At 40.0% G+C, this 27,149-nt stretch overlaps 1 protein-coding gene across 2 annotated transcripts in view; it reads left to right on the top strand.

The window, feature by feature from the left end:
• The window catches only part of uacab (uveal autoantigen with coiled-coil domains and ankyrin repeats b), a 38,367-nt gene extending 12,334 nt beyond the window's left edge, over nt 1-26,033 (top strand). Inside the window, exons 1-19 of one of the 2 annotated variants that reach the window (XM_008404643.2) lie at nt 6,343-7,122; nt 7,730-7,860; nt 10,799-10,887; nt 12,392-12,456; nt 13,732-13,789; nt 14,444-14,514; nt 14,732-14,838; nt 15,296-15,477; nt 15,695-15,732; nt 16,030-16,086; nt 16,256-16,363; nt 16,493-16,525; nt 17,163-17,255; nt 17,487-17,517; nt 17,632-17,681; nt 18,650-21,274; nt 22,087-22,239; nt 23,146-23,211; nt 23,355-26,033. In XM_008404643.2, coding sequence (XP_008402865.1) covers nt 7,087-7,122; nt 7,730-7,860; nt 10,799-10,887; nt 12,392-12,456; nt 13,732-13,789; nt 14,444-14,514; nt 14,732-14,838; nt 15,296-15,477; nt 15,695-15,732; nt 16,030-16,086; nt 16,256-16,363; nt 16,493-16,525; nt 17,163-17,255; nt 17,487-17,517; nt 17,632-17,681; nt 18,650-21,274; nt 22,087-22,239; nt 23,146-23,211; nt 23,355-23,426 — 4,065 coding nt within the window. In that variant the 5' untranslated portion in view covers nt 6,343-7,086 and the 3' untranslated portion in view covers nt 23,427-26,033. Of the gene's footprint in view, nt 1-6,342; nt 7,123-7,729; nt 7,861-10,798; nt 10,888-12,391; nt 12,457-13,731; nt 13,790-14,443; nt 14,515-14,731; nt 14,839-15,295; nt 15,478-15,694; nt 15,733-16,029; nt 16,087-16,255; nt 16,364-16,492; nt 16,526-17,162; nt 17,256-17,486; nt 17,518-17,631; nt 17,682-18,649; nt 21,275-22,086; nt 22,240-23,145; nt 23,212-23,354 lie in introns of those variants that run through there. The other variant, XM_008404642.1, reaches the window with a different exon arrangement.
• The last annotated feature ends 1,116 nt before the right edge of the window (nt 26,034-27,149 follow it).

Below are 27,149 nucleotides of genomic sequence, written 5' to 3'. Positions count from 1 at the left end.
CAATGATAATTATAAGAAAGTGTAACCTAAAAATATTAGGTAAACTCGTACTATAATGACAATATGAAACATTTATGTAAAGTTTGAAGTTTAGGTGAGGTACCTCCTGTTTTCATTGCTCATCCTTGAGATATTTCTACAGTTTAATTGGGGTCCACATGTGGCAAATGCAGGTGATTGGAGCAGATTTGGAAAAGGCACACACCTGTCTATACAAAGTCTCACCATTCATATCAAAGCATAAAACTGAAATAAAGTCAATGAATCGTTTGTAGACTCGAGACACAAATCTGGTGAAGAATGGAGAAAAGTTATACAAGTATATATACACTTTGTCTGTGTGTCAGCATCTGCGAGAGCATAAATTTTGCCTTTTTAATTTCTCAGTCTTTCTAGAACAGTTTTACCGTAAGCATACAACAGCCTTCTTGTTTTTATGATTATGCTGAGACTATCTCGACAGGCAAACTAGCAGGGCAAAGTTCATGGTGTTTGGGCAACTGGAGAGCTGATCTCCTGCTTTGCTCTCGGAAGCAAAGAGAAAATGGCTCGGAAAAGCTTTGCCCTCTGGGTCACAAGTCATCCAAAAGTGTGTGACCTAGCAGATGGATTGATGAATAGTCTCCTTTTATGGTCTGTGGGCAACCCAAGTTAGAATGTCTTCAGGGATTCACCAGGAATCACCCACTTGGGCGAATGAAGTAAAACCAGGCAATCATAAGACTTCCATCTGTCAATCAATCCTCATAGAGTAGAGTTGATGAACTGAACTTGTTGTTTTTCTGTCCACCACCAGAGGGTGTGGCAGTCTCTTCTTCTACTTTCAGTCCAGGTAAATGGGTCTGGGATAGCTGCTTGTGGCCACTGTTTGATGTGCATACCAAAAACCTGACACCTGGTCTGGGACATCAGTTTGCACCTGACCTGATCCAAAAAGAGACTTTCTCCCTGTAGCATCGACTTACCTGTCCCTTACTGACAGATCAAATGCAAGCCTGCTAGATCTAGTCACTTTCACACCTATTCTTTGCACTCCTCTCCACATTGTTTATCTCACACATACTCCCAGTCTTTCCCTCCTCCGCCCTTTTTGTCTTTACTCCAGGGGGTTTTCGGTTACACACAACATGCCCAGACAGTTGCGCACAGTTCACAGGTCTTCAGTCATAGATCAGAGGGATGAGCGTGAAGGGGCGGGGTCTAAAACCGCAAACGACAGTCAGAGAAAATCCCTGTTGAATGAAAAAGGTTTGTAGTGTGGCACAAAAGGGGGGAAGTATGTCATTTCAATTACGTATTTAAAGACGCACTGATCATTTTTCCCAATTCACACGCAATGTATTGCAACATATTCAACAAAGTGTTTTCTGCGTGCCATCACCATAATCCTGGATGTTAAATGTCCTCCTGTTTCCAAAGGATTGTTTTCTTTTTTTTGTATTTTTAATTGTTAGCATGTTTTGTATGTTCACTCACCTTCCTTTGGCAACAGCTGCGATTCACATAATGTGTGGAGATTTTTGAGGCACAGTTTATGCTATTTGAGGGTCTCTGTAACTCTGAACTCTGCTGGAGTATTAGCCATTAACTTCCATGGTGGTATATTGCACCAATAAATCAAATTGTCACTGAGGTATTCACACAGCATGCAGCTATGTGTAATGTCACAAGCAGGTATCTCCGTGGAGATAAATGATAAAATTAGAAAGCAGTGACTGGAGTCATTTCTTAGCATGTCTTTAAATACACAAAGATTCTGTCCTAGTAATACTAGTTTTAGTTTTTTTACACTATGTGTGGCATCTACAGTTTGAATTGTTTTCAGTGAAATAATAATTTTTTTTTTTTTACTTAAATCAACAATAAAATTCACAGCTTCGGTCAAATAAACTGCTAGGTCAAAACTTTACCTAGCATTGTGTTGGAAAAGTAACATTTCAGTTTTCAAACCAAACTGAGATTAACTTTGCAAGAAATATGGTGTTTTATGACCATAACACCATTTTCTGATACCTTATTAGTCACAATTAAAACATACATAACTCGTTCAAAAATAAGTCATATGAACTCAAGCTAAATATTTTAAAGCAAAACTACTCTGGCATCTTTCATTTTATATAGGTCTTATACAGTCCCATGTTAACAATAAGCATTTTCCAAGATACAGATAGTTTATGTTATATAATAAAAGCATGTGGTAGTTCTTCTGCTATGTCAGTTTTTTTTACCTGTCTACATAAAACAGCACCCTCTAGTGTACTGGAATGGAACAGATCACACTAACTAACTAGAGCTTTTGTTTGTGCATATTACCGATTTCCCCGTTTTATTCAGCATGCTTGTTTTTTGACTTATGCACTTCCAACAGATGCCTACAAAATTATTTTGAAGAGTTATTGTATATATTTTTCACAATAATAATAATTCATCAAACTTCAGCAGTCCAAACAAAGTGCTGTGCTCAAACCGCACTTTGAGCACAAAGTGCTTCTATGCTTCATCTTTTGCATGGAAATTTCATCCCGTGTCTAGCATAATCCACAAGCTCAACGGTCATTTGGGGTTTTCCACAGGTCAGAGTCCCTTGTTAAAAAAAAAATTAATAAATACAAAAAATTAAAAATAAGGAAATGAATAAAGACCCAAACTGACCTGGAGCCACCTGATGTTATCTTTAGTTTTGCAAATAGGGTTTAGCTCATGTTGGTTAGAGAGGGACATAGCCTGTACTTCACCAGCGCACCATCATTTGGATGTATTGATCAATCTTTCCAATTAAATTTCCTTTAAGAACTGTATAGACATTGCCGTTGATGCCAGATTAGTAATTTAAACCTAAATAATTCCTGATTTGGTGATCATTTTGACTTTGTAGCAGCTTGGAGCATGATTTGTTGTTGCAAGTCTTATTTTTAGCAATTATTATGAAACCCAGTGACTTTTCTTTTAGTTTTGTATTATTTTATCCTTAGTGGATTTTGCACCTTCTTAATAGCTTTGTGGTAAAATTACACAAGTTCAAAAACTATTAAATCATCATAAATGAGTATTTATTTTAAGGTATTTCCATTTGATCCTGGCTGTGCATGTTTTTCTTGTTGTTGGACAGTGCTCAACAATGGGCACTAATTTCTGGAGGAAAAAATTACACCAGTGACAACCTTCATAACCTAAGACTTCAAAACAAAGCCTTAGTTGTAGCTGAGTTAACAATAATTTGAGAACGACTGCTAGCTGAAGAGCTAAATAGTTAAAGATCCGTTCACAGGTTTGGTGTTATCAATGTTTGAAAGTCTTAAGTGTGCAGAGTGGGATTTCTCCTCGTAAATTTCATAGCAGCCAAGGTTTCCGCATTTTGATTCAGTCTTTGTGTCTAATTGGTGTGGTGTAAATGTAGAACCCAACACCTTTATTTTTGGTGGCACATATTGGTGTTATATAATCATTGTAAACACTTAGGAATCCTACTGATCTCTGGTGTAAATTGGTTTATTCATTTTTGTTTCTTTAATATTTCTTAAAAACTTGATCCATTCTTGATGGAATGTGAGTATTCCATTTTTGCCATTTTCGTGAAGTATTAATATTTTTGTACTAAAAAAAAAAAAACTCCTAGTGCCTTTACTTTGCTTATAAATGTCAAAGGGTTTAGATTATATGACTTAATATCTCTTTGCAGATGTCTCCCGCGATAACTATCATCCTCTCACTCATAATTTAAAACCGTATCAGTCATCTCATTTTGCTGAACACAACTATCATCTAACACATTTGCGTGTAGTTTTTATGTTTTGGATTTGGCTTCGTTCTGTTGTCATGACCAGTTGGATATTTTCTGCTGGTGATTTCATCTGTAACGATATTAGACACCCATTAGGTCGTCTGGTAGCTGGGAGGGGGAGGAAAAAGAGGTGTTGGAAAAGATGTACAGCCTGTCAAGTGAAGGCAAATCCGAAGTGAGGTTGACAAGGAATTCTAAGTGAAGTATTAACAGACACCCAGAATAATCAGTGAAGACAGGTAGGGACCTAAGCTACCTTATGAAGTGTCAGGTGATGTTATGTCTCAAAGGTCATTCTGTTTAAAATAGAAGCTTTAGGTAATGTCTTTGTTTCATTTGTATAGGATTGAATACTGTTACGGTATCAGTACTAAGCAGTTTTTTTTTCCTCCCAAGAGATAAAATAACAAAATTCTCAAAATGAAACAAGTCTTATGCACATTTTTTTGTCAAAATAAGTTGAAACTAAAATCCATTTGTTAGAATTAGGTGATAGGTAATTTGTGCATACCCTTTTAAATGAAAACTAATAAAAAATGAGAATACATGCACAAGGAAACAAGGGATTAAATGTGGACTTTGGTAAAACCAATACATGGCTCTAATCTATCTATAATGAGAACAAGCAGGTAGTGTTTGTTTAAGAAGGGTTACAAACTACATCTGCTACACAAAGCACCAGGATTATTAAGATTTAATTCCAGATTCACCCATCAAGGAAGAAGCTCACAGTTGGATATTAAAGTCGATAAATAATGTTAATAAATGTAGACAGCTATTAATTTAGCAGGTTGCAAAAAAAACAACTTTATTTTGCGGGATTATTGTCACAAGTTGCTATCCTTCACAAGATGGTAATTCAAAAACAAACTGGACTTCAGTCAGAGGCTTATTGTTATTGCTGCAACACAGACTCTACAGGAGATCATTCCTGCCCACACCTGCAACCATTTCAAATGATTCTTGGAAGGCAATTAAAGGAAGAGTCCCTACATCTTTTTTCTCTTTGGTTATTAATAGTTTTTGTATTGAACTGAGTTGAATGGACTGCTGAACTTTTTGTTGTTTCAGTAAAACTTCAGGAAACCTGTCATAATGCTTAGCTATATCACATTTTTTGCTTTTATTAGAACCTTTCAAGTTCTCAGAGTCAAAAAAAACAAACAATCCTGATCACAATGCAAAACCCTTCAGTCATAAGATGAGTTTATTTTTTCCACAGGACATTAAAAATGATACCTAAGCATTGAGGTATCTAGACTCCTCTTTCGTGCAACAAGTATTGTTCCAGCCCTTGTTGCTATCATCCCTATTATTAACTAGTACATAAACGGATTCCCAAGCAAATCCACACACAAGTGCTCCCGTGTGAGATATTTACGTGACTGCCGTATGCAATGGCGACGTGCCATTTTGGCGTCTTTGTCTCCATGCGAGGGTGAGCAGCTTTCGTAAGTCGACACCTACTTCTTCATATGACATGTCATGTGGAGGAGGTCTTTTTGCATGTTTGTGAATATCACTGTTGCTCTGTAAACGCCAGTCTGGCAGCAGGCGGTAACCAGAGCCCACAGGGAGCTGATGCCGTGTGTAAATTAAACGGGCCCTCCATGCATTCTCCTTTCCTTGGGGTTGCTGTGTCTGTGCATTTTTCCCACAGAGCGGTTTTGCCTCATAAAAGTGAAAGTTCTGCTTTTAATTTGTGTCGCAGTAAGTTAGTGGAAGTTGAGCTGTGGATGTGGGGCTGAAGTTTCGTGCGATTATGTGTAAAATGCCTGATTGAGCTTTGCTTCTTTGCAGAATGGATCGCGGTGCTTCTGTCTTCAACAATGTGTCCCTGCATCCTTAAAATTCATATAAAAATAGTAGCATAGCCTTTAACATGAGGTCACAAATCCCAAGTTTTGTCTTGACAGAACTATTTAATCTCGTAGATTCTGTATACTTTTTTTTTTTTTCTCGTGGGACTGTTCTGTCAGGCAAAAATTTAGTCACTCAGACCTCTTCATTGCATGTAACTTGTGACAGTTAAGGCTAACATACCCTTGCTAGCTAGCTACCTAACATTTTTGTGTCCATCATGTGTAAGTGCAAATTTATCATCAGCGGGCTGGACAACATTTGTACATTTCTGAGGAGTTACAAGTCTTAAATTCCAATCTTTATGGTCTTTAAAAGTCTTAAATTTGAGTTGGGGAGATCTGCAGAGACCCCTGTTCAAGATGAGCGGGTTATCTAGAGGTTATTATGATTCTGTCGTGTCCTGTGAGGGTCTTTGCCAGGACTACTTCAAATGATCTCCTCTGACATTAATATTTTCACTTGGAGACTGTAGGGGAGCAAGGTGGGGGGGCAATGTAAGCAAGATTTTTTTGGCTGGCCTTGTTTTATGTTGGCAGTGATGAAAGACACCAAAGCCATTACTCATTGTTCTGGCATGCCCAGAATGTATTATTAGCTCCCGTCTTCCTATTAGTCTCTACAGAAAGGTTGGAGGGTCAAAAAATAAAGAGGTAACCAGTCTGCAGGGCTGTCTGCACTGCTGCTGTTTACCAGGGAGGGGGGGATATTTTAGACCTCCGAGAGCTTGCATATTTACCCCACTGAGCCTGACTGACCTTGCCATTTGGTGGTGTGAGGAAGCTGGAACCACGAACAACGGAGAGACGAGGCAAAGGGAGAAACTGTCTGGTTTGATAAGCAAGTAGCGTTTGAAGATAAGACTCCAGAAAGCAGGATTGTTTAAGCAGAAGAAGACTGAGCTAAGCAGAAGGTTTCAGGAGAGAAGCGAGGAGGAGGGTGGGGGACTTAGTGGGTGCAGCAGCCGTCGGTGGAGAGAGGACGCCAGACTGAGCTGACTCTTACCCAGAGGAGGAGTTGCAGTTGCCGGCCAGGGCAGGTCCCGGTGCTGGCAGGGCTGGCCCTACTGCTTCTCCACCTCCATTCCTTCCTCCCCTCTCACTCCTCCTCCATTTAACTATCACCCAAACTGCTGAGCAGTGATGGAATTGTGAGCTGAGCTCCTACGCAACAAAGGAATGCTTAGAAAATCTTAACAATTAAACTTTTCTGCCTGTAGTAAAGGGGGGGGGGGGGGGACTAGTGGGTCAGCGTTGGAAAGACTTCTTATCCTTTTGTCTTATCTGTGTTGTTGCACTCACTGGTTGAGTGCACTGAGGAGACAAAGGAAGTTATTTTTTTTTGTGTAAATATTTTTTTTCTTCATTTTTGTTTTTATTTCGTAAACCGGAACAGTGGCAACGTTTTCAGTAGCACGGTGCAAGGACCAGCTCCACTCACCCAAGATGAGCCGCTGGCTGAAATGCACCTCCATGCACTTTGTATGTATTCCTTTGTTGTTGTTTTAAAGTTATTTTATTTTTACCGGTGATTCATCTGGGTTAGTGATTTTCTAGATATGGTTACGTAAAGGCAGACACGGTGGAAACAAAATAAAAGAATACCTAATCATGCATATAGATTAGCGGTTATTGGTTAACTGGCTACATTTTAATCTATTTACACTTAAGTTTGTTTTGTTTGTACTGAGATTGGATGTTCAGTATAAAGGTCATGTTTTTTCTTGGAGGACTCTGTTCCCATGTTTTGTATCTGTCACTCATGCGTTGATGGGATTGAGTGCTGATTTAGTGGGGTTGCTGTACAGCGCATTCTTTGCATATTCTTGCTCTAACTTGTGTTCCAAACAGTTGCTGTGAAAAAGACTCAAAATGACTCAATGTTGTTCTTTTTAAGTTCACAAATGTCCCTTTTTTTTAATCTAAAAGAAATGGAAACCAAAATCCCATTCTTACTTTCTACCCATGAAGCCATGAGGAGCTTCTTCCTTATATGGCAGCAGTTGTCCTTACATGTTGAATCAAGTCTCCGTGGAGAGTATACATTCGGTTCTGCATGTCTGATGGTGTTTCTTGTTATTTGTGTCAGAACACAGACTGGAACAAGTACGATGATCGGTTGATGAAGGCAGTGGAACGTGGCGAGGTGGACAAGGTTTCCACTGTTCTCGGCAAGAAGGGCATCATTCCCACCAAGCTCGATGTGGAGGGACGCTCTGCGTGAGTAAACAAATGCACACAAACACCGGTATGCTGATGTAATAAGCATATTTGTGCTAGGCACCTTTTATATGTTCCAATCAAACTCCTAAATTAAGTTAAGACTCCCCATCAAGAAGCCCAAACATTGCCGCTCTCTCCGTACCATGTGAGATTCCACGTCCTGTCCCTCAGATAAGGAATATAGCGTGGAATTTCCCTAATAATTACCTAACCGGTTGATCTCTTTTTATGTTCAAGGTTTGAATAATAAAAGTTTCATCCGCTGCCCTGCAAAGGACATATGTTCCAGTTTTATATTTTTTATATTTAGAATTTCCCCATATTTCTGTCCAACTTACTTGAGGTCAATGTGGGAGTTGGCATAAAGAATGTTTGTGGACACGGAGAGCTTGACCACGCTGACCAGAGGCTGTTTATGTAGTCCTTGCAGGAAATGACTCCCTTCCAAGTCAAATCGGATCCACTACGTTGTTCCCAACAATAACTAATCCATTTAGGCCCAGCTGCAGAGAATGATCAGGATCAGCTGATATGTTGAAGAACCGGCTTAGAGCTGTTTAGTGGGAACTGGAGTTTCTTTTTTTTCCCATCCAGAATATCTTGATTATTGGTCCAACGTGTGGATTTAGAGTCTAAATGTGAGTTATGTAGGATTAATGGACCAATCAGCATCTGTTGTGTGCGTAAACATATTCATGCATCCAATAAATACCTGCTGTTATTATCAGGTTTGAATCTATTTCTGACCACTTTCATCAACTATCTGTAGATGACGGTTTCGCAGTCATGGCGACTGTACTAGAACCGGCCGTACCCAAACAAAGTTATTTTCAATATATCTGGTGTTTAGACTGATCTGAACTATTGTACTGTAAATCTACTCAAATGACCTCAGTATTTTGGAAAAGAGGTCAAGCTTTTACAAAAGTCTGTCCAAAAAAAAAAAAAAAAAAAAAAAAAAAACCTGAACCATAATCACAGCTCTTGACGGTCTGTATATAGTTTCAGCAGGGCCACACACAGACCGCACATGTCCGTGGCATCCCAGCCTTTGCAAAAGCAGACATGAGAATGTTGAACGGTGATTCCCTGTAATCACGGACCTCTGAGGAGGAACTAATTACAAACTGTTAGCCCCTGTACATGATCGACTGTGCCTTGGATTAGCCTCGCTGTGTCCGGCTAATGAATTCAGCCCAAGCATTTCTGTCTCGGCCTCCAGCTGAGTAAACAGTTCACATCTTTACTCTGGCATCAGTGAGGCAGGCCCACCCATAACCCGTACTTTTTCTGTGCCACCGTGTCAACGAGGGGTCGAGCAGCAAAGTGGTCTACATAATAGTACGCTGTCTGAGGCAGGTGCTTGCTGCGGCCTCTTGAGTAGAAGGTAATGATTTTTGACAGGATTTCACCAAACATGCACAATTGACGTCCTTCATAATAATCATTTTTACATCTACTATCACAGATTACAGAGCTTCTAACTTGCAGAGATTTGCTGGTGGAAATCGTGCAGTTCAGGTTTTAAGATAGTTTTTAAAGGACCAGAAAACAGTCTTAAAAACGTGCATTGCTGCACTGTTGCAGCTGCTAATTTCACCAAATGGATGTGGGATCATCATATGGTTTAGCTACATGCATATATTTTATGGATCACTCTTCCAGCTCCTTTAAAAATAGCAGGCATGTCCTGTAGAGAGTAAAGATGAAATGACACCTCCACTCTCTGAATGGCCAATTTCAAAGCTTGTTAATAAGCTCTTCTGTAGGGAAAATGTACATTTGTCTATGCCAGTAACATGACAAATGTTTTGGGGTGACCTGCTTCTAAGATCTGATGGAGCAATGGTGGAAAAGTCTTTTACTCTGGGCATCCTCTGAATGACTTCCTACTCTTTTCTGGATCTAAACTGTTCCTGACTTAACATCAGATAATTCATTAATGACATTTATAGGAAAAGTAGCTCACAGTTGCACTCACTTCCTCTCTGACTTATCATAATTTTATTATAACTACAGAAAGTGCACCTCTTCACTTTGTCATTACGTTAAAATGTGTCCAGAATGATTTATTTCGTTGTTATATGGAAAATACTCCGGCTCCTGAACTTGTCACTTGTGTCCACCAAACATGATTTGCTCTGGTCTGCTTCCTGTCTGCTTTTTTGCCCCTCCGAGGTCACGACCCTCCTCTGCTCCCGAGAGGACCAGCATCTCCTCGCCATCAACACGGCTTTTAATATCCACGCCCGTGTTGAGGTGACAGCCTAGCTGTCTCCTTGGCAGATACTTCGGAGCCTGGTGTATAAACGGGTTCATGTGGCTTGAGGGCTGACAGGCTGAGATTAGTTTACATACAGCGGCTTTGCAGCACTTCATGGCTGGTGGCAGCAGAGCGACCGCGGATTACATCAATGAATTTCAGCCGGAATGTTTCAGGTTGGGATTGATTATGGAAGACATGGCGTGAAATTGATCAACCAAGGATGTTCTTTTCAAGGCAAACTTGCTCTTGGTGAAATATTTTTGAAAAATTTATCAATTTGAAGCTTAAGACGGATGAAGTTCTAACATATTTAGCCCACTTCCAACATCCATATTTTATGCATATAAAAATGTCTAATTCCAAATATAGAACGGTGTGTTTTCTGTTCCATTCAAAAGTGCTCACTTAAAGTAGAAACACCATATTATCTTCCTACTTGTTTGTTGTCATGGAGGGTTCTTGTTGTGTACCTCAAGAATGCTGATCTTGCTGTCAGTATGGAGCCAAGTCTCCATTTTCAGTTTGCCCTTAAGCTTCACCCTCCCTCTCCTCTCCACCAGGTCACTTCTTCATGCGCCTGTCCTAAATCTCTACCGTCTCCTCGCTGGTCTATCCATCTCACATTTGTATTTCATGTCGTATCTTTTTGCCGTTTATTTAAACTCCCAGGTTTCATCTGGCAGCCACGCAAGGACAGCTTGAATGTCTCAATCTCATGCTGGGACACAATGTCGACGTCACTGAAAAAGACGCCTCTGGTGAGTTTGGGTTCAGCACAAGATGTAACCTTTGAAGTGTAACATAATATTCAGCCCGTGTGTGTAGTTGAAATCAGAATGTTTTTAAGCTTACCACAGAGAATTGGTATTTAACTTGGGTTCAATATTGAGCCTAATTTAGCCTAAGTTGTTTTTAGTTTGGCAAATATGCTTTCCAAAGAGAGACAGATATATGCAAAGGAAACTTTGGTTAAAGTAACTTCTGACTTGATGTCTCTTCACGAATAAAATAAAAAAATATTCTATAAACCATGGCTAATGTGTCATTGAATTCAAAATATTAAAACTACAATACGTAACTTTTATAAAAATGTTTTTTGCTTATTTGTTTCAACTACTACTATGTCATGACTATGTCATGGTATGAGAGATAATCTGTGGAAAAATCCAGCTCCTTGTGGGTTCTACTGCCTAGGAGGAAGGTCTTAGTGTTATTAGTAATGCTTGTGTGTGCGCTGCTTAATGTGCTGATGATGGAGAAACAACTCACCGTTACAGAAAAAAGATTTTTTGCTGCCATTGGTGGCTACGCTAACGAGCCTGAGCATTGGTAGGGAAGGAGCTGTAGAGTAGCAGAGAGCAAAGGGAAGAGTGTGAGCAGTGCATGCATGAGAGTGATTGACAGCGCCAAGACCTTCCTTGCTTTGATTGGTTGTTTCGTAGTGAGTGGTGTATTTCTGCTGATGGCAGTAGGATCACAAGGAGGAGGAGCTCAATTTTTTTGTCACAGTATATCTGTCTCATCTTATACTGTCAGAACATGCTGACAGTATTAAATTATAAAAAGTAGAATAAATCCTCTAACCCAAACTAAAATATTTCTTGTCAGCAGTGTTTTATACCTGCAGAAACAGATAATCATCCCTCTTCTTCTCGCAGCTGCTCATCTAAACCAATGGAAATCAGCAAAAAAAAAAAAAAAAGTTCAATCATAGATATTATTAAATGATTAATTGGAAAAATGACCAGTGCACCTGCCTGCATAGATTAATTAGTAGTAGGTAATGTTACTAATAATAAAACTAGATCAGCAAATGTTGGCCTTGTACCAAAGTTGACAATTTTAGCATTAACAGTACACTGTAAAAAATAGAGAAAAAAGAAAAGAAAACGTTATTATGTATGTATGGATGAGATTATACCACAAAACAATCTGTTTTTTTTATTAACCACACAATTGAATTCAAGCTTCAGATGTCACTTCAAGAATATTAACACATAGTGTTATCTTATCTCCTGTGTTGCTTTACAGAAAAACAACATTTATGTTTTTAAATGGCTGCTGAATTGCCTGCTGCTAAATGATTTTGCCTTAATTAAGATGGTAAAGATACTGTCATACAATTATTGGTTATACTTCCCTGATCTTAATTAGAGAGCAAACACTATGACTTCAATAAAGCTTTTCCACAGTTAAGCACTTGGTGTTGGAATAGAGTTTGCATTTTAATTAACCCAAAATTGTTCCATTTGTCTGCATTAGGAAAAACCGCTCTTCATCTGGCTTCAAAGTACGGAAATTCTCGGTGCGTGCAGAAACTCCTGCAGGTAAAGTGCATGTCATTATTTACCTATAAAGAAGACAAAAAAAACAGCACAGTGCTATTTATTATCCATGTGTTTTCTTCTCTATTAATGTTCACACACAGCGTGTCTGCACGCCATTGTATTTTGGTTCCAGTCGCCCCGTCGGTCGGAGCAGTTGTCCCTTCGGCCCCCTTAAATAATTATTACCGACCAGCCCTCACCTCTTAGCCCTCTCCATATCAGGGCCCTGTTGAGTCACCAGGGCCCCTCTGGGGGCTTACGTGTTTACAATGAGAGGGATTTCACTCCAGCATTGTGCTCTCATTGTTGGAGTCCTTTCCCCTGCCTCCGTCTATCACATGGCGACGATCTAATGGAGGTTGTGGCTGTTGGCAGGGGATTGTCAGCAGTGTTGACAAGCTCGCCCTCCTACGTTCCCCTCCAGCCTCCCCACCCCATCCATTCTTAGTGCCGTCATCACACCTCCCGTAGCAGCTTGATGCCAGCAGCCACAGCCTCCCCTATCTCTCTCAGTCAGCCTGAACCCTCCAGGTATAGGATATCCCTACCCTCGCTGCTAGGTCATTTGAGCATGTAGATAATTTTTGCCACTTGTTGCTAGAGAGAGCTGGGTGTTAGCTGGCAGGGCTTACCCGGCAACATCAGGCCCCCTATTAGAGTCCTCAAGGTTTTCATCACTGCCCCTCACCGGTACAGTAGTACGGTGTCTGACCAGCTGAGTGAGAGATATCACGAGCATTTCAGCACAGCGCCGTCCGGTGTGACGCAAGGCGCCTGCTGCTGTTGCTCAAATTGCACGGCCCAGTCAGCCACTTGGGGAGAAGTTATGTTGATGATGAAATTCAAACCTTATTCACGGTGGGAGCGTTTTACTAAACCATTCCTTAAATACATCTTTGTAACTTTTAGAGCAAAGAGTTTATGGTTTGCAGATGGACCAAATTATAAGACGCTAAGGCTATGTTCACACTTCAGGCGAATGCGACCATGTGCGACCCATATCATACTTTTTCGCTACTGCTATACGTGGTACTAAATCAGAAATGTGTCTGATTTATTTATTTTTTTCTAAAGAGTCATGTCGCATTTAATGTAAATTTTACGTTATATTTCTGCACCAGAAGAAGCAAGAACAGACGAAAAAACAATGGCTGAATTATGAAATTACTACTTTAGCTTTCTGGATGTATAACCTGGTTTTTCTGTGAAAGAAAGGAAAACAGGGAAAGGAAAATAATAAAATGTGTGTCAAACTGAATTTCTGCTACGTTCTAGCACAACTGTCCAGTCGGAAACGTGGACCTACAAGGACGCACTGCTCTACATGATGCTGGTAAGATTCCACTTTACTCTGCTGGTGGCTAAACTGGGCTTTAACGTAGCGCTGCTGCTAACATGACTATTTCTACTCGGGGAGAGTCAGCAGTGACTCAACTATTCTTCTAGACCAGACTTGACTTCACACTACTCTTGTGGTGGCTTGACTCTATGGTAGTTCTGTATCGTATAAAAAATCCCACCTGCTTCCTACATTAACGTCACAAGAACTGATCACATTCTAGCATAATCTTTTCTCTAGAGCTGCTGTCTTACTAGGACAGTTAAGATTATTTAACAAGAGATTGATTTCAGGAAGGGGGAAGATACTTTCTCAAACTTCTGAACCTTGAGTTTAAAATCCTGAAGCTTTTACTGTCAATCTAACTGTAATTATCTCTCCCCTTTGTAGCAATAATAATACCCTCAAAGGCCAGACTTTCTTTTTGTATTGCTGCATCACAAGCTACTTTGCATTTAATATCTGCCACATTAAATGAGTTGATTTTAGACTTCTGTGCTGACATTTAAATACTAGCCTCTTCGGGCTTTAAATCCACAGACTGCAGCTGGAGCTAAGTGGATCTGCGTGTTCCTCTTCCTGTTAAATGGAGTGAAATAATTGTAGGTGTGTCGCTTCTTGTTTTGTTTTGGGGTTTTTTCTCCTCAGTGATGGCGGGCTGCACCTCCAGTGTGAAGCTTCTTTGTGACAACGGGGCTTCTGTGAACATCTCTGATTTTGTAAGAAACACAATGAACTTTTTATTTCATGCATAATAGAGTTGGGTTTTTTAAATCTAGAATGTGCTTTTTATTTTTTGTTTTTCTGGAAATGCAAATGTTTATGCTCTGCTGATAAATCCTTTTGCTTTGTAAATGCAAATAAAGTCTGAAGCAGTCTGTCTTTGTTAATTAATTGTCTGGATTAGTCTATATTTCTGTGTGTGCTTTTCTGCAGGATGGCAGGACTCCTCTGATTCTGGCCACGCAGATGTGTCACCCCCACATATGTCAGCTGCTGCTGGAGCGAGGAGCCGATTTTAATGTCCGAGACAAACAAAACAAGTAAGTTCCTGCAGCCCTGGGGCTGTTTCTGTTCGATAAGCCTGTTGCATGTCAGCTTTGATTATTTTCAATCCAAGCCGCAGACAGAAAGCTGCTTTGGACAGATTATGTAGGGTTGATGAGTTGGATTTCACACGGAAGCGGTTTCCGTGACATTACAATATCTTGTTCCAGGTTTTTTTGAGTTGCCACACATTAGCTTGTGTCAGAAATGTAATGCTACTAGATGTAGATGTTGTAAATTAGAAAGCAAAAAAAATTAAAAAATAAATGCGGCTTTTCATGTTTACGATTAGTTTTCTTACCCGTAATTCAAATTTTCTACAAATGGGCCCAACACAACTAAACGTTAATTCCTCATTGTTCAGCGTTCAAAACGGGACATATTTCTCTGAAAGGCTTGCGGGGATGTTTGGACGTGTTCTTGCCCTGAACCTGTCTCTGTTGCCTCCCTAAGGACACCTCTGATTTTGGGCTGCGAGTTTGGCTGCAAGGATGCCGTGGAGGTGTTACTGAAGACCGGCACTGATGTGAAAGCAGTCGACAACATGGGTCACGATGCATTTCACTACGCTCGCCTCAGTAACAAGCCAGAGCTCACTGCAATGATCAAAAGTCACCTTGATAAGGCCAACAGAGGTCAGACTGGGAGAAACCTGCATGGCTTTGTTTGTGATGAACACAGGAGAAAGTGCCATCATGCTGTACAGTGGCTTAAGAAATGTTTAATTTAATCTCTAGCTAGTGTCTTGAAAAACTACATGATGCCTACATTTGTCTCAGCATGATTGCAAATGGAAGGAAACAGGAAATGAGAACATGTTTTTTATTTTTTTTATTTATTTATTTTTTTCAGAAAAAGAAGCTGCAAAGATTGAACAGTGGAAGCGGCAGGTAACCCAGTTGGATTTATTTTACTCTTGCATCATCGCTCACAATGTGCTTGTAGAGAAAAACAAACATTACTCTACATTGCACTTATATACAAATATAACACTTTGCTTTTATTTCTATGATTTTGAATTGGTGTGTCTGTATGCCTATATTTCTGGATTGTCATTGTTGTGGTAGTGATAGTCAGGAGTTGATCATGACTGCCCCCTAGTGATAAAATGTCAAAATGTTACAAATGAACTATTTTTTTTTTTTCAAACCACCATAACTTTGGAAAAATAATGTTCTCCTTCTCAGCTTTCAGTGGACAAATCGGATGTAACAGAGTCTAACAGGAAGGATCAAATTATATTTGTAAGTTAACTTCTTTGATGTAACTTCTTCATGCTTTTTGGCGTAATACATTTAAACCAACAGTAATAATCCAAGTTATTTGTTTCTCATAAAATACCAATGACGAATGGGCAAAATTTATTTTTTTAAAAAAATATTTGTTATGTGTTTGATTTATTTTCCCGTGTAGGATCTGGAGCGGCAGAACGAGGCCCTTCAGGAAGGCGTCAGGAAGTACCACCTGGAGCATAAACTTCTGACAGATAAGGTCAACATGCTGCAACACCAACTAACGCAGGTATTTGGTCATTTTTCATGAGGTTTTGGTGAAAATTAGCATCAGCATGAGGGGGCCATAAGGTTTATCCAATGTGATCTAGTCTAGTCACCAGGAACTTTAATATATATATATATATTTTATCTGCAGGGGAAAAAAGCAGTGGACGATTCTCAAAAAGAGGTAAGAGTTTGATTTTAATTTCTTTTACTATAAAAAAAATGTTTAAAGTGTGTTTGTCCACTGAGCTCCATTTTCCTAAAGTGATAGGTTAGGATCTCTGCAATAAACTCTTTTATTACGAACCTCTATTCTAAAACTTAAATGAGAAACTTCAACTTTGTTTTCCCTGTGGTTCACCAGGCCATCCAGTTTCTCAACTTAAAGCAGAATATTTCATCCTTTGCTGAAATCTAGATATTTATCTTAAAACTACCACAAATTAGCTGTTGTGTAAAATACACAATAAAACCTTCAGTGATCAACTTTATGTTGCCTTTTGCTTCTGCTTGAACCATCAATGGATCCATTTTTTTCCACATGATTTACTATCTTGAAAATGCATACTGCCCTGACTTCTAAGGTGTCCGATCTCCTGCTGACTCAATGTGTGATTTGTAGGATTGTCCCTAATGTCAAATTGGCTACATTTCTGCTGGAGGCTTATAGGTCTTTGACAGCATCTGTTTAGGTGTTGTTGTTTTTTTATTACAGCCTTAGAAAGGTTCTTTACTTGGTATTATTTATGTTTCATAGTTAATTAAAATCATCTGATTACTGCCCCGTCACCCACCTCTGCCTTTTCTTATGAATGCATCAGAAAGAGCAGTTGAAGGCGTTACTCAGTGCCAAAGACAAAGAGGAAGGAGGTCGCAGTCCAGAGACTGTCAGAGTTCAGCTCCGGAGTGCTTTGGTCAGTGATTTTATGCACCTCTGACTTTTGATCCATAGCATAAATTTTTTTTTAGTATTAACTTTATCATGGGTGTTTGTTTGCCCCCAGTAAACATTTTTTTAAATACTACAAAAAAAAAAAATCAAACTACTAAGCATGTAACAAGTTTGTTGTTTTTTTGTTTTTACACATATATTTTTTTAACATCTGCAGTGTTTTTTATTAATGTTCACTTTGTTGTATTCACAGGGGGAGTATCCAGGCCAGTCTATCATCAAAGGTCAGACTCTTTCTTTTCCCTTGTAGATGAAATAATATACTACCAGATTATCAAATTCGCCAAACTCATTTTGCGAAGTTCTAAGTGTTTTAGTTTTGTGCTGTCATCCTGCAGGAAAAGAGAGCATTTTAGTCAAGCAAGCTCAAAGTCTGGATTTCGACCAGGTAGGTTTTAATTCGCAACCCGGATATGAAGTGAACTTTAAAATAATTTGCCAAACATTCTTAACTAAGACTTATTAACAGACTTCAAACTTCATATACTTTGCAGGTTCTGATCCGCTTCATAATGTTCATTTACACTATCGGTTGCGTACAATAATTCTACAGATTTGTGCAAAAGCCTTGAGCTCTTAAATTTTGGTCAGTATAATTAACAACACACATATTAGTGTATTTCTGTGCTAATATGTGAATTTATGAATCTGATCTTTTAAAGACTTAAAGTGAGGTGTTCAGCCTTCACATATAAATCATTTAGGCATACGTAAAGTTTATTTGTATTGCACATTTCAGCAACAAAGTGCTTTACACCATGCAAATCTATTCCAGTAATCAAGAAACAAGCAATAAACATTACATTTTGTCAAATGCCATCAAGCAGATGTACATCAAATATATTGGTCAATGTTCCACTTGCTACTAATCAAAGGCAACTCTAAACAGGTGAGTTTTAACCTGGGAAATCCGTGTTTCGGCAGTTTAGCAGTTTTCTGGAAGTTTGTTTCACATTACTGGAGCATAAAAACTGAATGTTGCTTCTCCTTGTTTGTGTCTGGATCTGGGGATGCAGAGCAGAACCAGAAAACAACATAGGGCACCACATAAAGTGTGATTTATATCACTAAATTGCACATGGAGACTTAATTTAATCATATTTTCCAATTTATTGATGATCTCATGGAATAAACCAGGAGAAAATAGTAAATTTAGTCAAATTCCTTTTAACATTGACTGAAATTTTATTTCAGTAATGACGATAAAATTAATAATCTTATGAGAAGAAGCAATACAATTAAAGCTCATCCCAGTTTAACAATATTTAACACTTAAAAGAAAGCACTTAAAAGCTATACTTTTATACAATACAAATGTCCTAATTGTTTGGGGTTTTTTTTCTTTTTTTTCTTCAGATGCCACAGAACCGTCTTGCTTCCAGACAACTCCAGAGGAGCCAAACTGCAGGTGGCTGGGACCACCCGGAGGTGGAATCCCTTCGACACGAACTCGACACGGTGCGGAGAAAACTGCAGACCGCAGAAGAAGAGAATGGTCCGCTCCAGACGGCGCTGAACCAGAAGAGCCGTGAGTGCCAAGAGCTCGCTCAGAGCCGAGACGCCGTCCAGAAGCGGGCCGACCAGCAGGTCCAGGAGCTGGAGGACGCTCTGGGCGACGTCCAGAAGCGGATGCTGGACTCCGAGTGTAAAGTCAAGCAGCTGCAGGCTCACGTCGTCGCCGTGAAGGAACACCTGGGGGGCCAGGCAACAGAAGAACTGCGCGCACAGCTGCAGGACGTGAAGGCCAAATACGAAGGCGCGTCGGCTGAAGTTGGTCGGGTTCGTAACCGCCTGAAGCAGAGTGAAAAAGCCTTGGAGGAATACAAGAGCAGCGAGAGCCAGCTGGCCTCCGAGACGGAGCGGCTCAACCAGGAGCTGGCGGCGCAGGCAGCGGAGAGAGACAAGCTGAGCAAAGCCCTCTTAACGATGGAAACCCGCCTGAACAACACCGTCCCGGCCGAGAAGTTTGACAACATGAAGAACCTGCTGACCAACGCGGTGGACGAGAAGGAGCGGCAGCTTGCCGAGCTGAGAGAGGACTACGACCGTGTGCTGGAAGAAGTGGCAGAGCTCCATCGGAAGCTGGACGCCCCGTCGTCCCGGGCGATGTCCGTGGAGGAGCATCAGAGGATCGTTTCCACCCTGGAAGAACAGAACGCAACTCTGAAACGGAAGCTGATGGACGTGACGGCGAAAAGCCAAACCCTTATCGAAGAGGTGGAGGAGAGTGAAGAGGAGCGAGATCTGCTGAAAGAGCAGCTGGACGAGCTCAACAGCAGGATGGAGAATGAATTCATATCCATAAAGGATCACGAGGCAATTCAGAACGACATGGCGGCGGCTCTGGAGGAGCTGAAGGACAAACTAGTGGAGGCCAGCGAGCGATGTGGAAGAGCAGAGGGTCGGCTGCAACAGGTTCAGGCCGAGAAGGGCGCGTTGCAGGAGAGCATGCAGGGCGGCAGCGAGAAGAATCAGAGGGAGCTGGACGCGCTGAAGGCTCACAACGCCGAACTGATGAAGAAACTCCAACTCGTGCAGAAGAGATGCGAAGACGGAGAGAAGGAACGGGAAGAGCTGACAGCGCAGAAGCAGGCTCTGAAACGGAGCGTGGAGGAGCAGTTTGTTTCCAGGCAACAGCATGAGAAGGTGAAGGTGGAGTTGAGCTCCACGTTGGAAAGTGTTAAAGCCGACAAGTTGAAGTTGGAGTCCGAGCTCAAAGCAAGTGTGGAAGAGCTGATGAATGTGAAAGAAGGAAACGAAAAGTTGAAAGAGCAGTTGGAAAAAGTGACATTGGAGATGAAGAGAGAATGCATAGGTATGAAAGAGCACAGAGGTGTCGCGGACAAGCTGAACGCTGCCGTCGTCGAGGCTGAAAACCGAGCAAACCAAGCGTCGGCGCTGCATGCTCTGGCCCAGAAGGAAGTGGCAAAGCTCAGTCAGGAGCTGGAGGCCCAGAAGACAGAACTAGATACCATACAGGAGGCTATTCAGTCCAAGTTTATCCCACTGACGGCAGCCGAGGAGAAGGAAACCACCTACAGCTCCCGGGTGAAGGAGCTGGAGCAGAAACTGGTGGAAACAGAGGAGAAGTATCACAGAGAGAGATCTGACTGGGAAGGCATGAAACAGGAAAAGGACAAGCTTAAAGTTGAAACAGAATCCGTCCAGCAGAGACTGGACTCTGCTTTGGTCAGCAGCAAAAAACACAAACAAGTTGAGGAAGAGTTTAAGGCTAAACTCGAGGAGCTGGCGCATAGGTCGGCCAGCTTGGAGGAGCAACTCCAGGAGGCGACGCTCCAGAAAACGGAACTGCAAGGCCAGAACGCCCTCTGCAACACTCAGATCCAGAACCTGCAGGAGCAGCTGAAGTCCAAGCTGACGCGGATAGCGACCTATGACACGGAGCTGACGGCGCTCCACGACGCCGTGCACCAAGCTCAGGCTGACTGCAAGAAGGCGAGAGAGGCCCAGCAGGAGGAAGCGCACAGGGTCGCCGTCCTCCAGAAGGAACTTCAGGAGCAGCTCAGGGAACAAACGTCACTCGAGGCCGAGGTCGCCAAAGTCCAGGCGTCCCTCCGCGAAGAGGAGGAGAGCAACACCCAGAGGGCCGAAGACGTGCGCGCCCTGCAGTCGGAGCTGCTGCGAGCCACGCAGGCACTGGAGGACATCCGCCATAAGGAGGAGCAGGTGAACGAGCTGAAGAAAGTGAAGCAGCAGCTGGAGGACGACGTTGTCAGCCTGGGCGACAAACTGCTGAGTTCGACGCAGGAGTGTCAGAAGGCCCGTCTGGAGCACCGGCAAGCCAGAGAGGGTGAGAGCAGGGCCAGGGCCGACATGGCGGCCGCCCAGGTGGCGAGCCAGGGCGTCGAGAGGGAAATCAGGGAGCTGAAGGAGCGGTACAATGAGTCGCTCACTACCATCTCCGATCTTCAGAAGAGGATTCAGGCGTCGGCTCAACAAACTGAAGCCAAAGACAAGAAGGTACCAAACACACTAGGGCTGCAACTAACGGACGTTTTACTAATGAATTATTCTGACAATTAATCAGTTGATGATTGATCACCGTTTTTTGATTTGATTAATCAATTATTCTGATGATTAATTGTTTATCCTCAAAAAGGTATCAGTTTAATGTGTAGAATGGCTCATTCTACACATTAAACCCCTTTTTTTTTTACACAAAATCAAAAATGCATTAAAACATACAAATAATTAAATTACAAAATAAATATTTTATTGCCCAACTTGAAATTACAGTGTTTCTTTAGTGAATTTGAACTGGGTGAAGCTAAAACGTTGCCGCTTGAGGAGTTGTTGGGGAAAACATTTTTACAGACAAAAGTGTTTTTATATTAAATGTATGTATATTTATATTTTGTGCAGTTGTGGCTTAATTACTACTCTGAGTAGGTTGGGTTTTTTTCAGCAAATTACCTTTTTGAGTCTGTTTACTCTAGTTGATGGTTAATCAATTACTAAATTGACAATTATTTCAATAATGGTCAACTACTATTTTAGTAATCAGTTATTCTATCAATTATTCTGATGTTTAGTCGATTAATCAAATCAAATAAAAAAGTATCCCATTAATCGGATCGTTGATGATTATTTTAAAACCAAATTAATAGACAATTATGTCAATAATTGATTCATTGCAATTAATCCGATTAATTGTTTCAGCCCTAAAACATGCTTTACAATTCAACTAGTCACCAACATGTGCTTCATTTGAGATAAAAAAAATTTTTTTTCCCTTCTAAAGAGAAGTTTTATGACATGCATTGTGTTTATAGATTACAGAGTTACTGACCGACGTGGAGCGACTGAAGCAGGCGCTCAACGGTTTATCTCAGCTGACGTACACAAGCAGCACACCAAACAAGAGACAGACGCAGCAAGTGGACGCCATGCAGGCCCAGATCACGAGTCTACAGCTGCAGCTGGCTGTGAGTGGATCCTGCATGACACAATAACCTGCATGCAGTCAGTATTTACTTTGAATTACTGTGTAGGATTGTGTAAAAGTAGACATTTCATTTACTTGTATTTGCTGTTGCACACAAAGTTTCTGGTGGGATTATTCAATATAATATGTAGGCCCTCTGCACAGGCATGAAAACTACAGAGTTTCATTTTAAGACTTTCCAGGTTCTGATGAGATCGGAAAACAGAGGGATCAAGTTATGGGGGTTCCAAATCAAAAGATAAAAAAAATAATTTCTGGGAATTACAGGGTTTTTCCACATTCAATAGATGATGACCTTCATTTTACGTTGGACACAACATAGCTGGCTTCTGTCCAAGTAATTGATCATTTTGCTAATTTTTTTTATTTAAAAAAATCAAAAGTATGATCACTAGCTGTGATTTTAAAGGGTTGATGTTATCTGGTCCAGTAGGGATTCTTCTGGTTGATGAATATATATTAATTGATCCAGATGACAAAAAAAACACAAAACTCTAAAATGACTCGTTGGCTGACTGCTGAATCAGAAGCCAACTTCAGATTTTGTTTCATGACTTTTGGAGGCAAAAATCAACAATAAAACCCACTAATAGGGATTTTTCTTTTAGTCAAATATAAAAACTGCTGGAGAAATCTAAAAAGATGGATTCTGGATTAGCATGGAATATTAAGTGGAAATATGTGAAATGTTCAAATCTGATGTGCTCAGTGTTGAGTAGTTGGGTTTTGTCAGTGGTTGGTATGTTGGTTCGTCTGGTATCCTGATGTTCGCTGGAACCTTTGTAGCGATGTGATGCTGCGGTTCAGTACCGAGGACGTGTGCTGCCGCTAAAGGCATCAAAGCAACACCGCGTCTTTCATGTCTTGTGCTTTTCTCCCCGATAAGGATGCTGAGAGGAAGCACAGAGAGGTGGTTTCCATTTATCGGATTCATCTTCTCAGGGCAGCACAGGTGAGTTCCTCGCCCTCAAAACGCTGCAGACTTTACTTTACCAGTTTTTCACATTTTAGAAATGTAAAATTCAACTCACAAGTGTGGTGGTTATTGATACCATTTGTCTTTTAAGGGAGTTTTTCTGACTATGTGTCTTTCAGGGTCACATGGATGAGGACGTCCAGGCCGTCTTACTACAGATCCTTCGTATGAGAGAGGAATTCGTCTGTTGAAGTTTCCATAGCAAAAAACGACAAAAAAAACTCTGCCTTCTCCAATTTACTCATCTATCTTTTTCTAATATAGCTATGAAGAGAAACAAGCAATGATTTCCAGTTGGGTTTTTTCTGAAATCTGTTTGTCTAGTATTTCTGCACCTTGATTCTTGGATGTTTAAATCTGAAAGCTGTCGCTGCAGATTAGGAACAACTTTTACAGGTACAAACATGTGTCGCTGTCAAACTCGAAGACGTGTTTTCTTTGAATTACCTAAAGAAACATCTCAGTTCCAGCTTTAAATTCAGTTTATTTCTTCGCCACGATTCATTTTTGTAAAATCTTTTGGAATGGAACCAGCAGCTTTGGCCCATTTAGCTCAGTGAAGTGGAAGTTATTTGAAATGTGGGTTTGTTTAGTTGTTTTCTTCTTTTATTTTTCTTCATGACGCACTCCTAAATGCTCAGCTGAAATGAAAACTGGACATGATCACAAGACTACTTTCACATTCCCACCTGACAGTCGACACCGCAGAAAGTTTTCATTGTTTATTGAAGTGTTGCTACAAAAAAAATAAAAAATTAAGGACAGGTTCATATTTTAATTATCTACTAATGTTGCTGTAATTATCCCTTCTGATTCCAAGTCACTCAGAAAATATTAAGATATTCAAACTTAGTTCTACAGTGAAACCTTAAACTGTGTCTCACATAAAGTCTGAAACTCTGGATTTAAAATAGTCACAGGCAACAATATGAATTTCAGCTTTGGCTATTTGTGCAACAAAAGAAAACTGTTTAAAATGTTGCAGTTATTTTTTTAAAACCTTGAATGAAATGGTTTGATGTAATATTTAAATTTTTTTACCTCCTGATGGTTTCTTTTCAGAAAACTCTCAGTGAAACTTCTGGGTTCATATGGTGAAATCCTTGCATTTGTGGATAAGTGTGGAATCTGCTTTAATATTTGTAAATCACGAGAAAGGAAATGAGTGCGGCAAAATTTCTGAATTTCAAGACTTCACTCCTGATTAAGCTGATGCAAGATAAATGTGAATAAAAAAAGTCCTTGTGTGTAAGATTCATATTAAAAATTAAAGGCTTTTTAAATTTGCTTTATTACGTTTAACATTTTAGTTATCAGTAGTTTGGTATTCAACACGCTGAGCGATGAATACACACCCATACAAAATGAAAAAAGACGCAATTCCAACACTTTAATGCTCCCAAACCACCTTAAATAAGCGTTTTAAACTTGTTTCTTTGCTTAAAGCATTAACAGTACTTTTGTTAATCCAGGTCAAATTTAAAGGTTCTGGAGACTAGAACTGGAAGCCAACTTCAGCATCAAGTTACATTAAAAAAAGAACTAAACTGAACTAAAAAAAACTACCTGGAGATATCAGAAATTGTAGTCTGCAACATTAGAGTTCTGAAAAGAAAATTGTATATGATCCTTGTAATGGTGAAAAATGTCTTAATTTGAAGCCACTTCTTAGTTATACTAAATTTTTATCAGCATGAAATTCTGGATCTTGCATGGATCCAGAAGGAAAAGCAACTTCTTTCAAATCACAACGCACGCAGGCCTGTGACATTTTAAAAATATGAATCTGTCCTTTAACCCGTTTCATGTCTGTCGCTACATTTAATCGACTCCCTGTGAATCGGACTCAATTTTATGACACTGCTTATCCAGTTCTGAAGGTCCAAACTCAAAAGCCTACAGGGAGTCGAAGGTCAATTTGTGTCCATCAGTCGGATTACATGAGGCCGTGTGCCGATGATGCCGGGTAGGAGTCTGTGCAGTTCTGCTGTTTCCTAAAGTTTGCAGTGAAATGTTCACTTTTTTTGTTGAACCCAGAGCTCCCTCTAGTGGTAAGACTTGGCAGGCCAAGTCCATAGACGACGTAACCATTGTAGCTCAGGGGTATTCAGTTGTTTTTCCAAGCTTTTCAGTTCTGCACGCTTAAATTTAAGTAGAAGGGGAGCAATTTTAATATTTAAAATGAAAATGTAAAACCTAATGCATAACCACATTAATTCTATTTCTTTGGAAAAAAAAAAAAAGAGGAAAAACTAAATCTTGTCTTTTATCTAACTCCTGCTGCAGTGAACTCAGAAGCTGCCTTAAAGCAACAGGTACCCCTGAGCCAGCTTTGTGTGACTCCTGATGCTGTTGTGTTGTGCTGTTTGTGATTTTTGGAGCAAGTCTCTTTTTGCCTTTCCACTGATATGTTTTTCATAGCTTTGTACTACTTTAATTACTTTACGACAGTCTGACAAATCAGATAATTCAGCAGGTCTGGAAGTAGAGCGGCACAAACGTGTTCAGAGGAACGTCTGACAATTCAAGAATCAAAAAGGTGCATTTATTTATGTAGAGAAACCCTCCTATTAGCAGTAACTTGAAAACACTCCTGTCTTCAGTTTGGAAAGTGACGGTAGGCGTGTGGTGGTATGCAGGTTTAAAGGGCTAACGCTAATAATTTGGGATATGTTTCGACTAGATGTCTGCAGAACTCTACTGTCCAACCGTTGTGGTAAAACTGGATGTTTCTCTTTAATAACACTTTGTTTGTTGAACATTCATACGTCAATAAAAGTGCCTAACATAGAAAACTACATGCTTGTCGGCTCCTGATGTTCCTGTGATTCCGTCACCAAAAGTTACAGAATCGCCGATGTTGGTGCACAGGTGGTAGTATAACATGTAATAGTTGAAACGAAGGTAATTTCAAAGCTTTTCTTTGGCTTCATACTTTTACAGTTTTGACCTTGACGTGTCAACGGTTTTCAGGTATGAAAAGAAGCCGTCTGCCTCAAAAGGTTTCGTAGCTGCACTTTCAGGACTTTTTCTAACCTCTTTGAACTTAGAAAATTACTTTAAATAATCAATTAACTGCACAGACTATTGTAATAAATAAACATTTAAACCTGCAGGAATGTAATCATTGATTTGGGCCAAGCTAGAGTCATGATCTCTCTGAGGCTAATTTATTTAATTTAGCTCACCCGAATGGTTCTCCGATGAACAAACTACTTTTGCCAAGAATAATCTGTAGAAAATATTTGCAAGACACAATTAAAGCTACTTGAGTTTTTCTTTACAATCACAACTACAATGTATAAAGAGTCTATTAAAGGGTTCTCCTCCCCTCCCCCCACAACATTTAACACTTCTTTTATTGCTTTTACAAATCAATCATAAAAAAACGAAAACAAAACTAGGCTTTTTTTTTACATTTACTTTACAAAAACAGTCACACAAAAAAGCTGATTTCTACAAAAATTATCATAAAAATGTATAACAATATGAGCATAAATGTTCATCCTCTTCATATTCACCAATGTAATTCAATAGACATCCAGATGATTGATTTGATCTGTGGACCTGAATTTAGTGACTGGACTGATTGTAGTTTAAAGACAGTTTTGCAAAGGTGATGATTTCATTTCCTTTTTGGATCAATAAAGTATTAATTGAACGTGAATTTAAGAAAGGAATGAAATCACAGAACCCACAGAGATTTTGTGCTCCAATTGCAGCCAAGATACATCTACTAACTACTGACTTGTAAGTGGTGGTTAAGTAAGCAATCTCTTATTTATGTTACATATTTTTATTCTGTTCTTTTTATATGATCAATATCAGCTTTGGGTAAAAAAGAATTTGGTCAAAAAAGCCTAATTTTGATTGATTTGTAAATGTAGTAAAAAGCTAAAACATCCAAGTAAGTG

The sequence above is a fragment of the Poecilia reticulata genome, linkage group LG3, assembly GCF_000633615.1.
Source record: "Poecilia reticulata strain Guanapo linkage group LG3, Guppy_female_1.0+MT, whole genome shotgun sequence".
In the NCBI taxonomy this organism is placed as follows: domain Eukaryota; kingdom Metazoa; phylum Chordata; class Actinopteri; order Cyprinodontiformes; family Poeciliidae; genus Poecilia; species Poecilia reticulata.
Note: the sequence above shows the minus strand (reverse complement) of the source record. Positions and strands in the feature narration are given on the sequence as shown.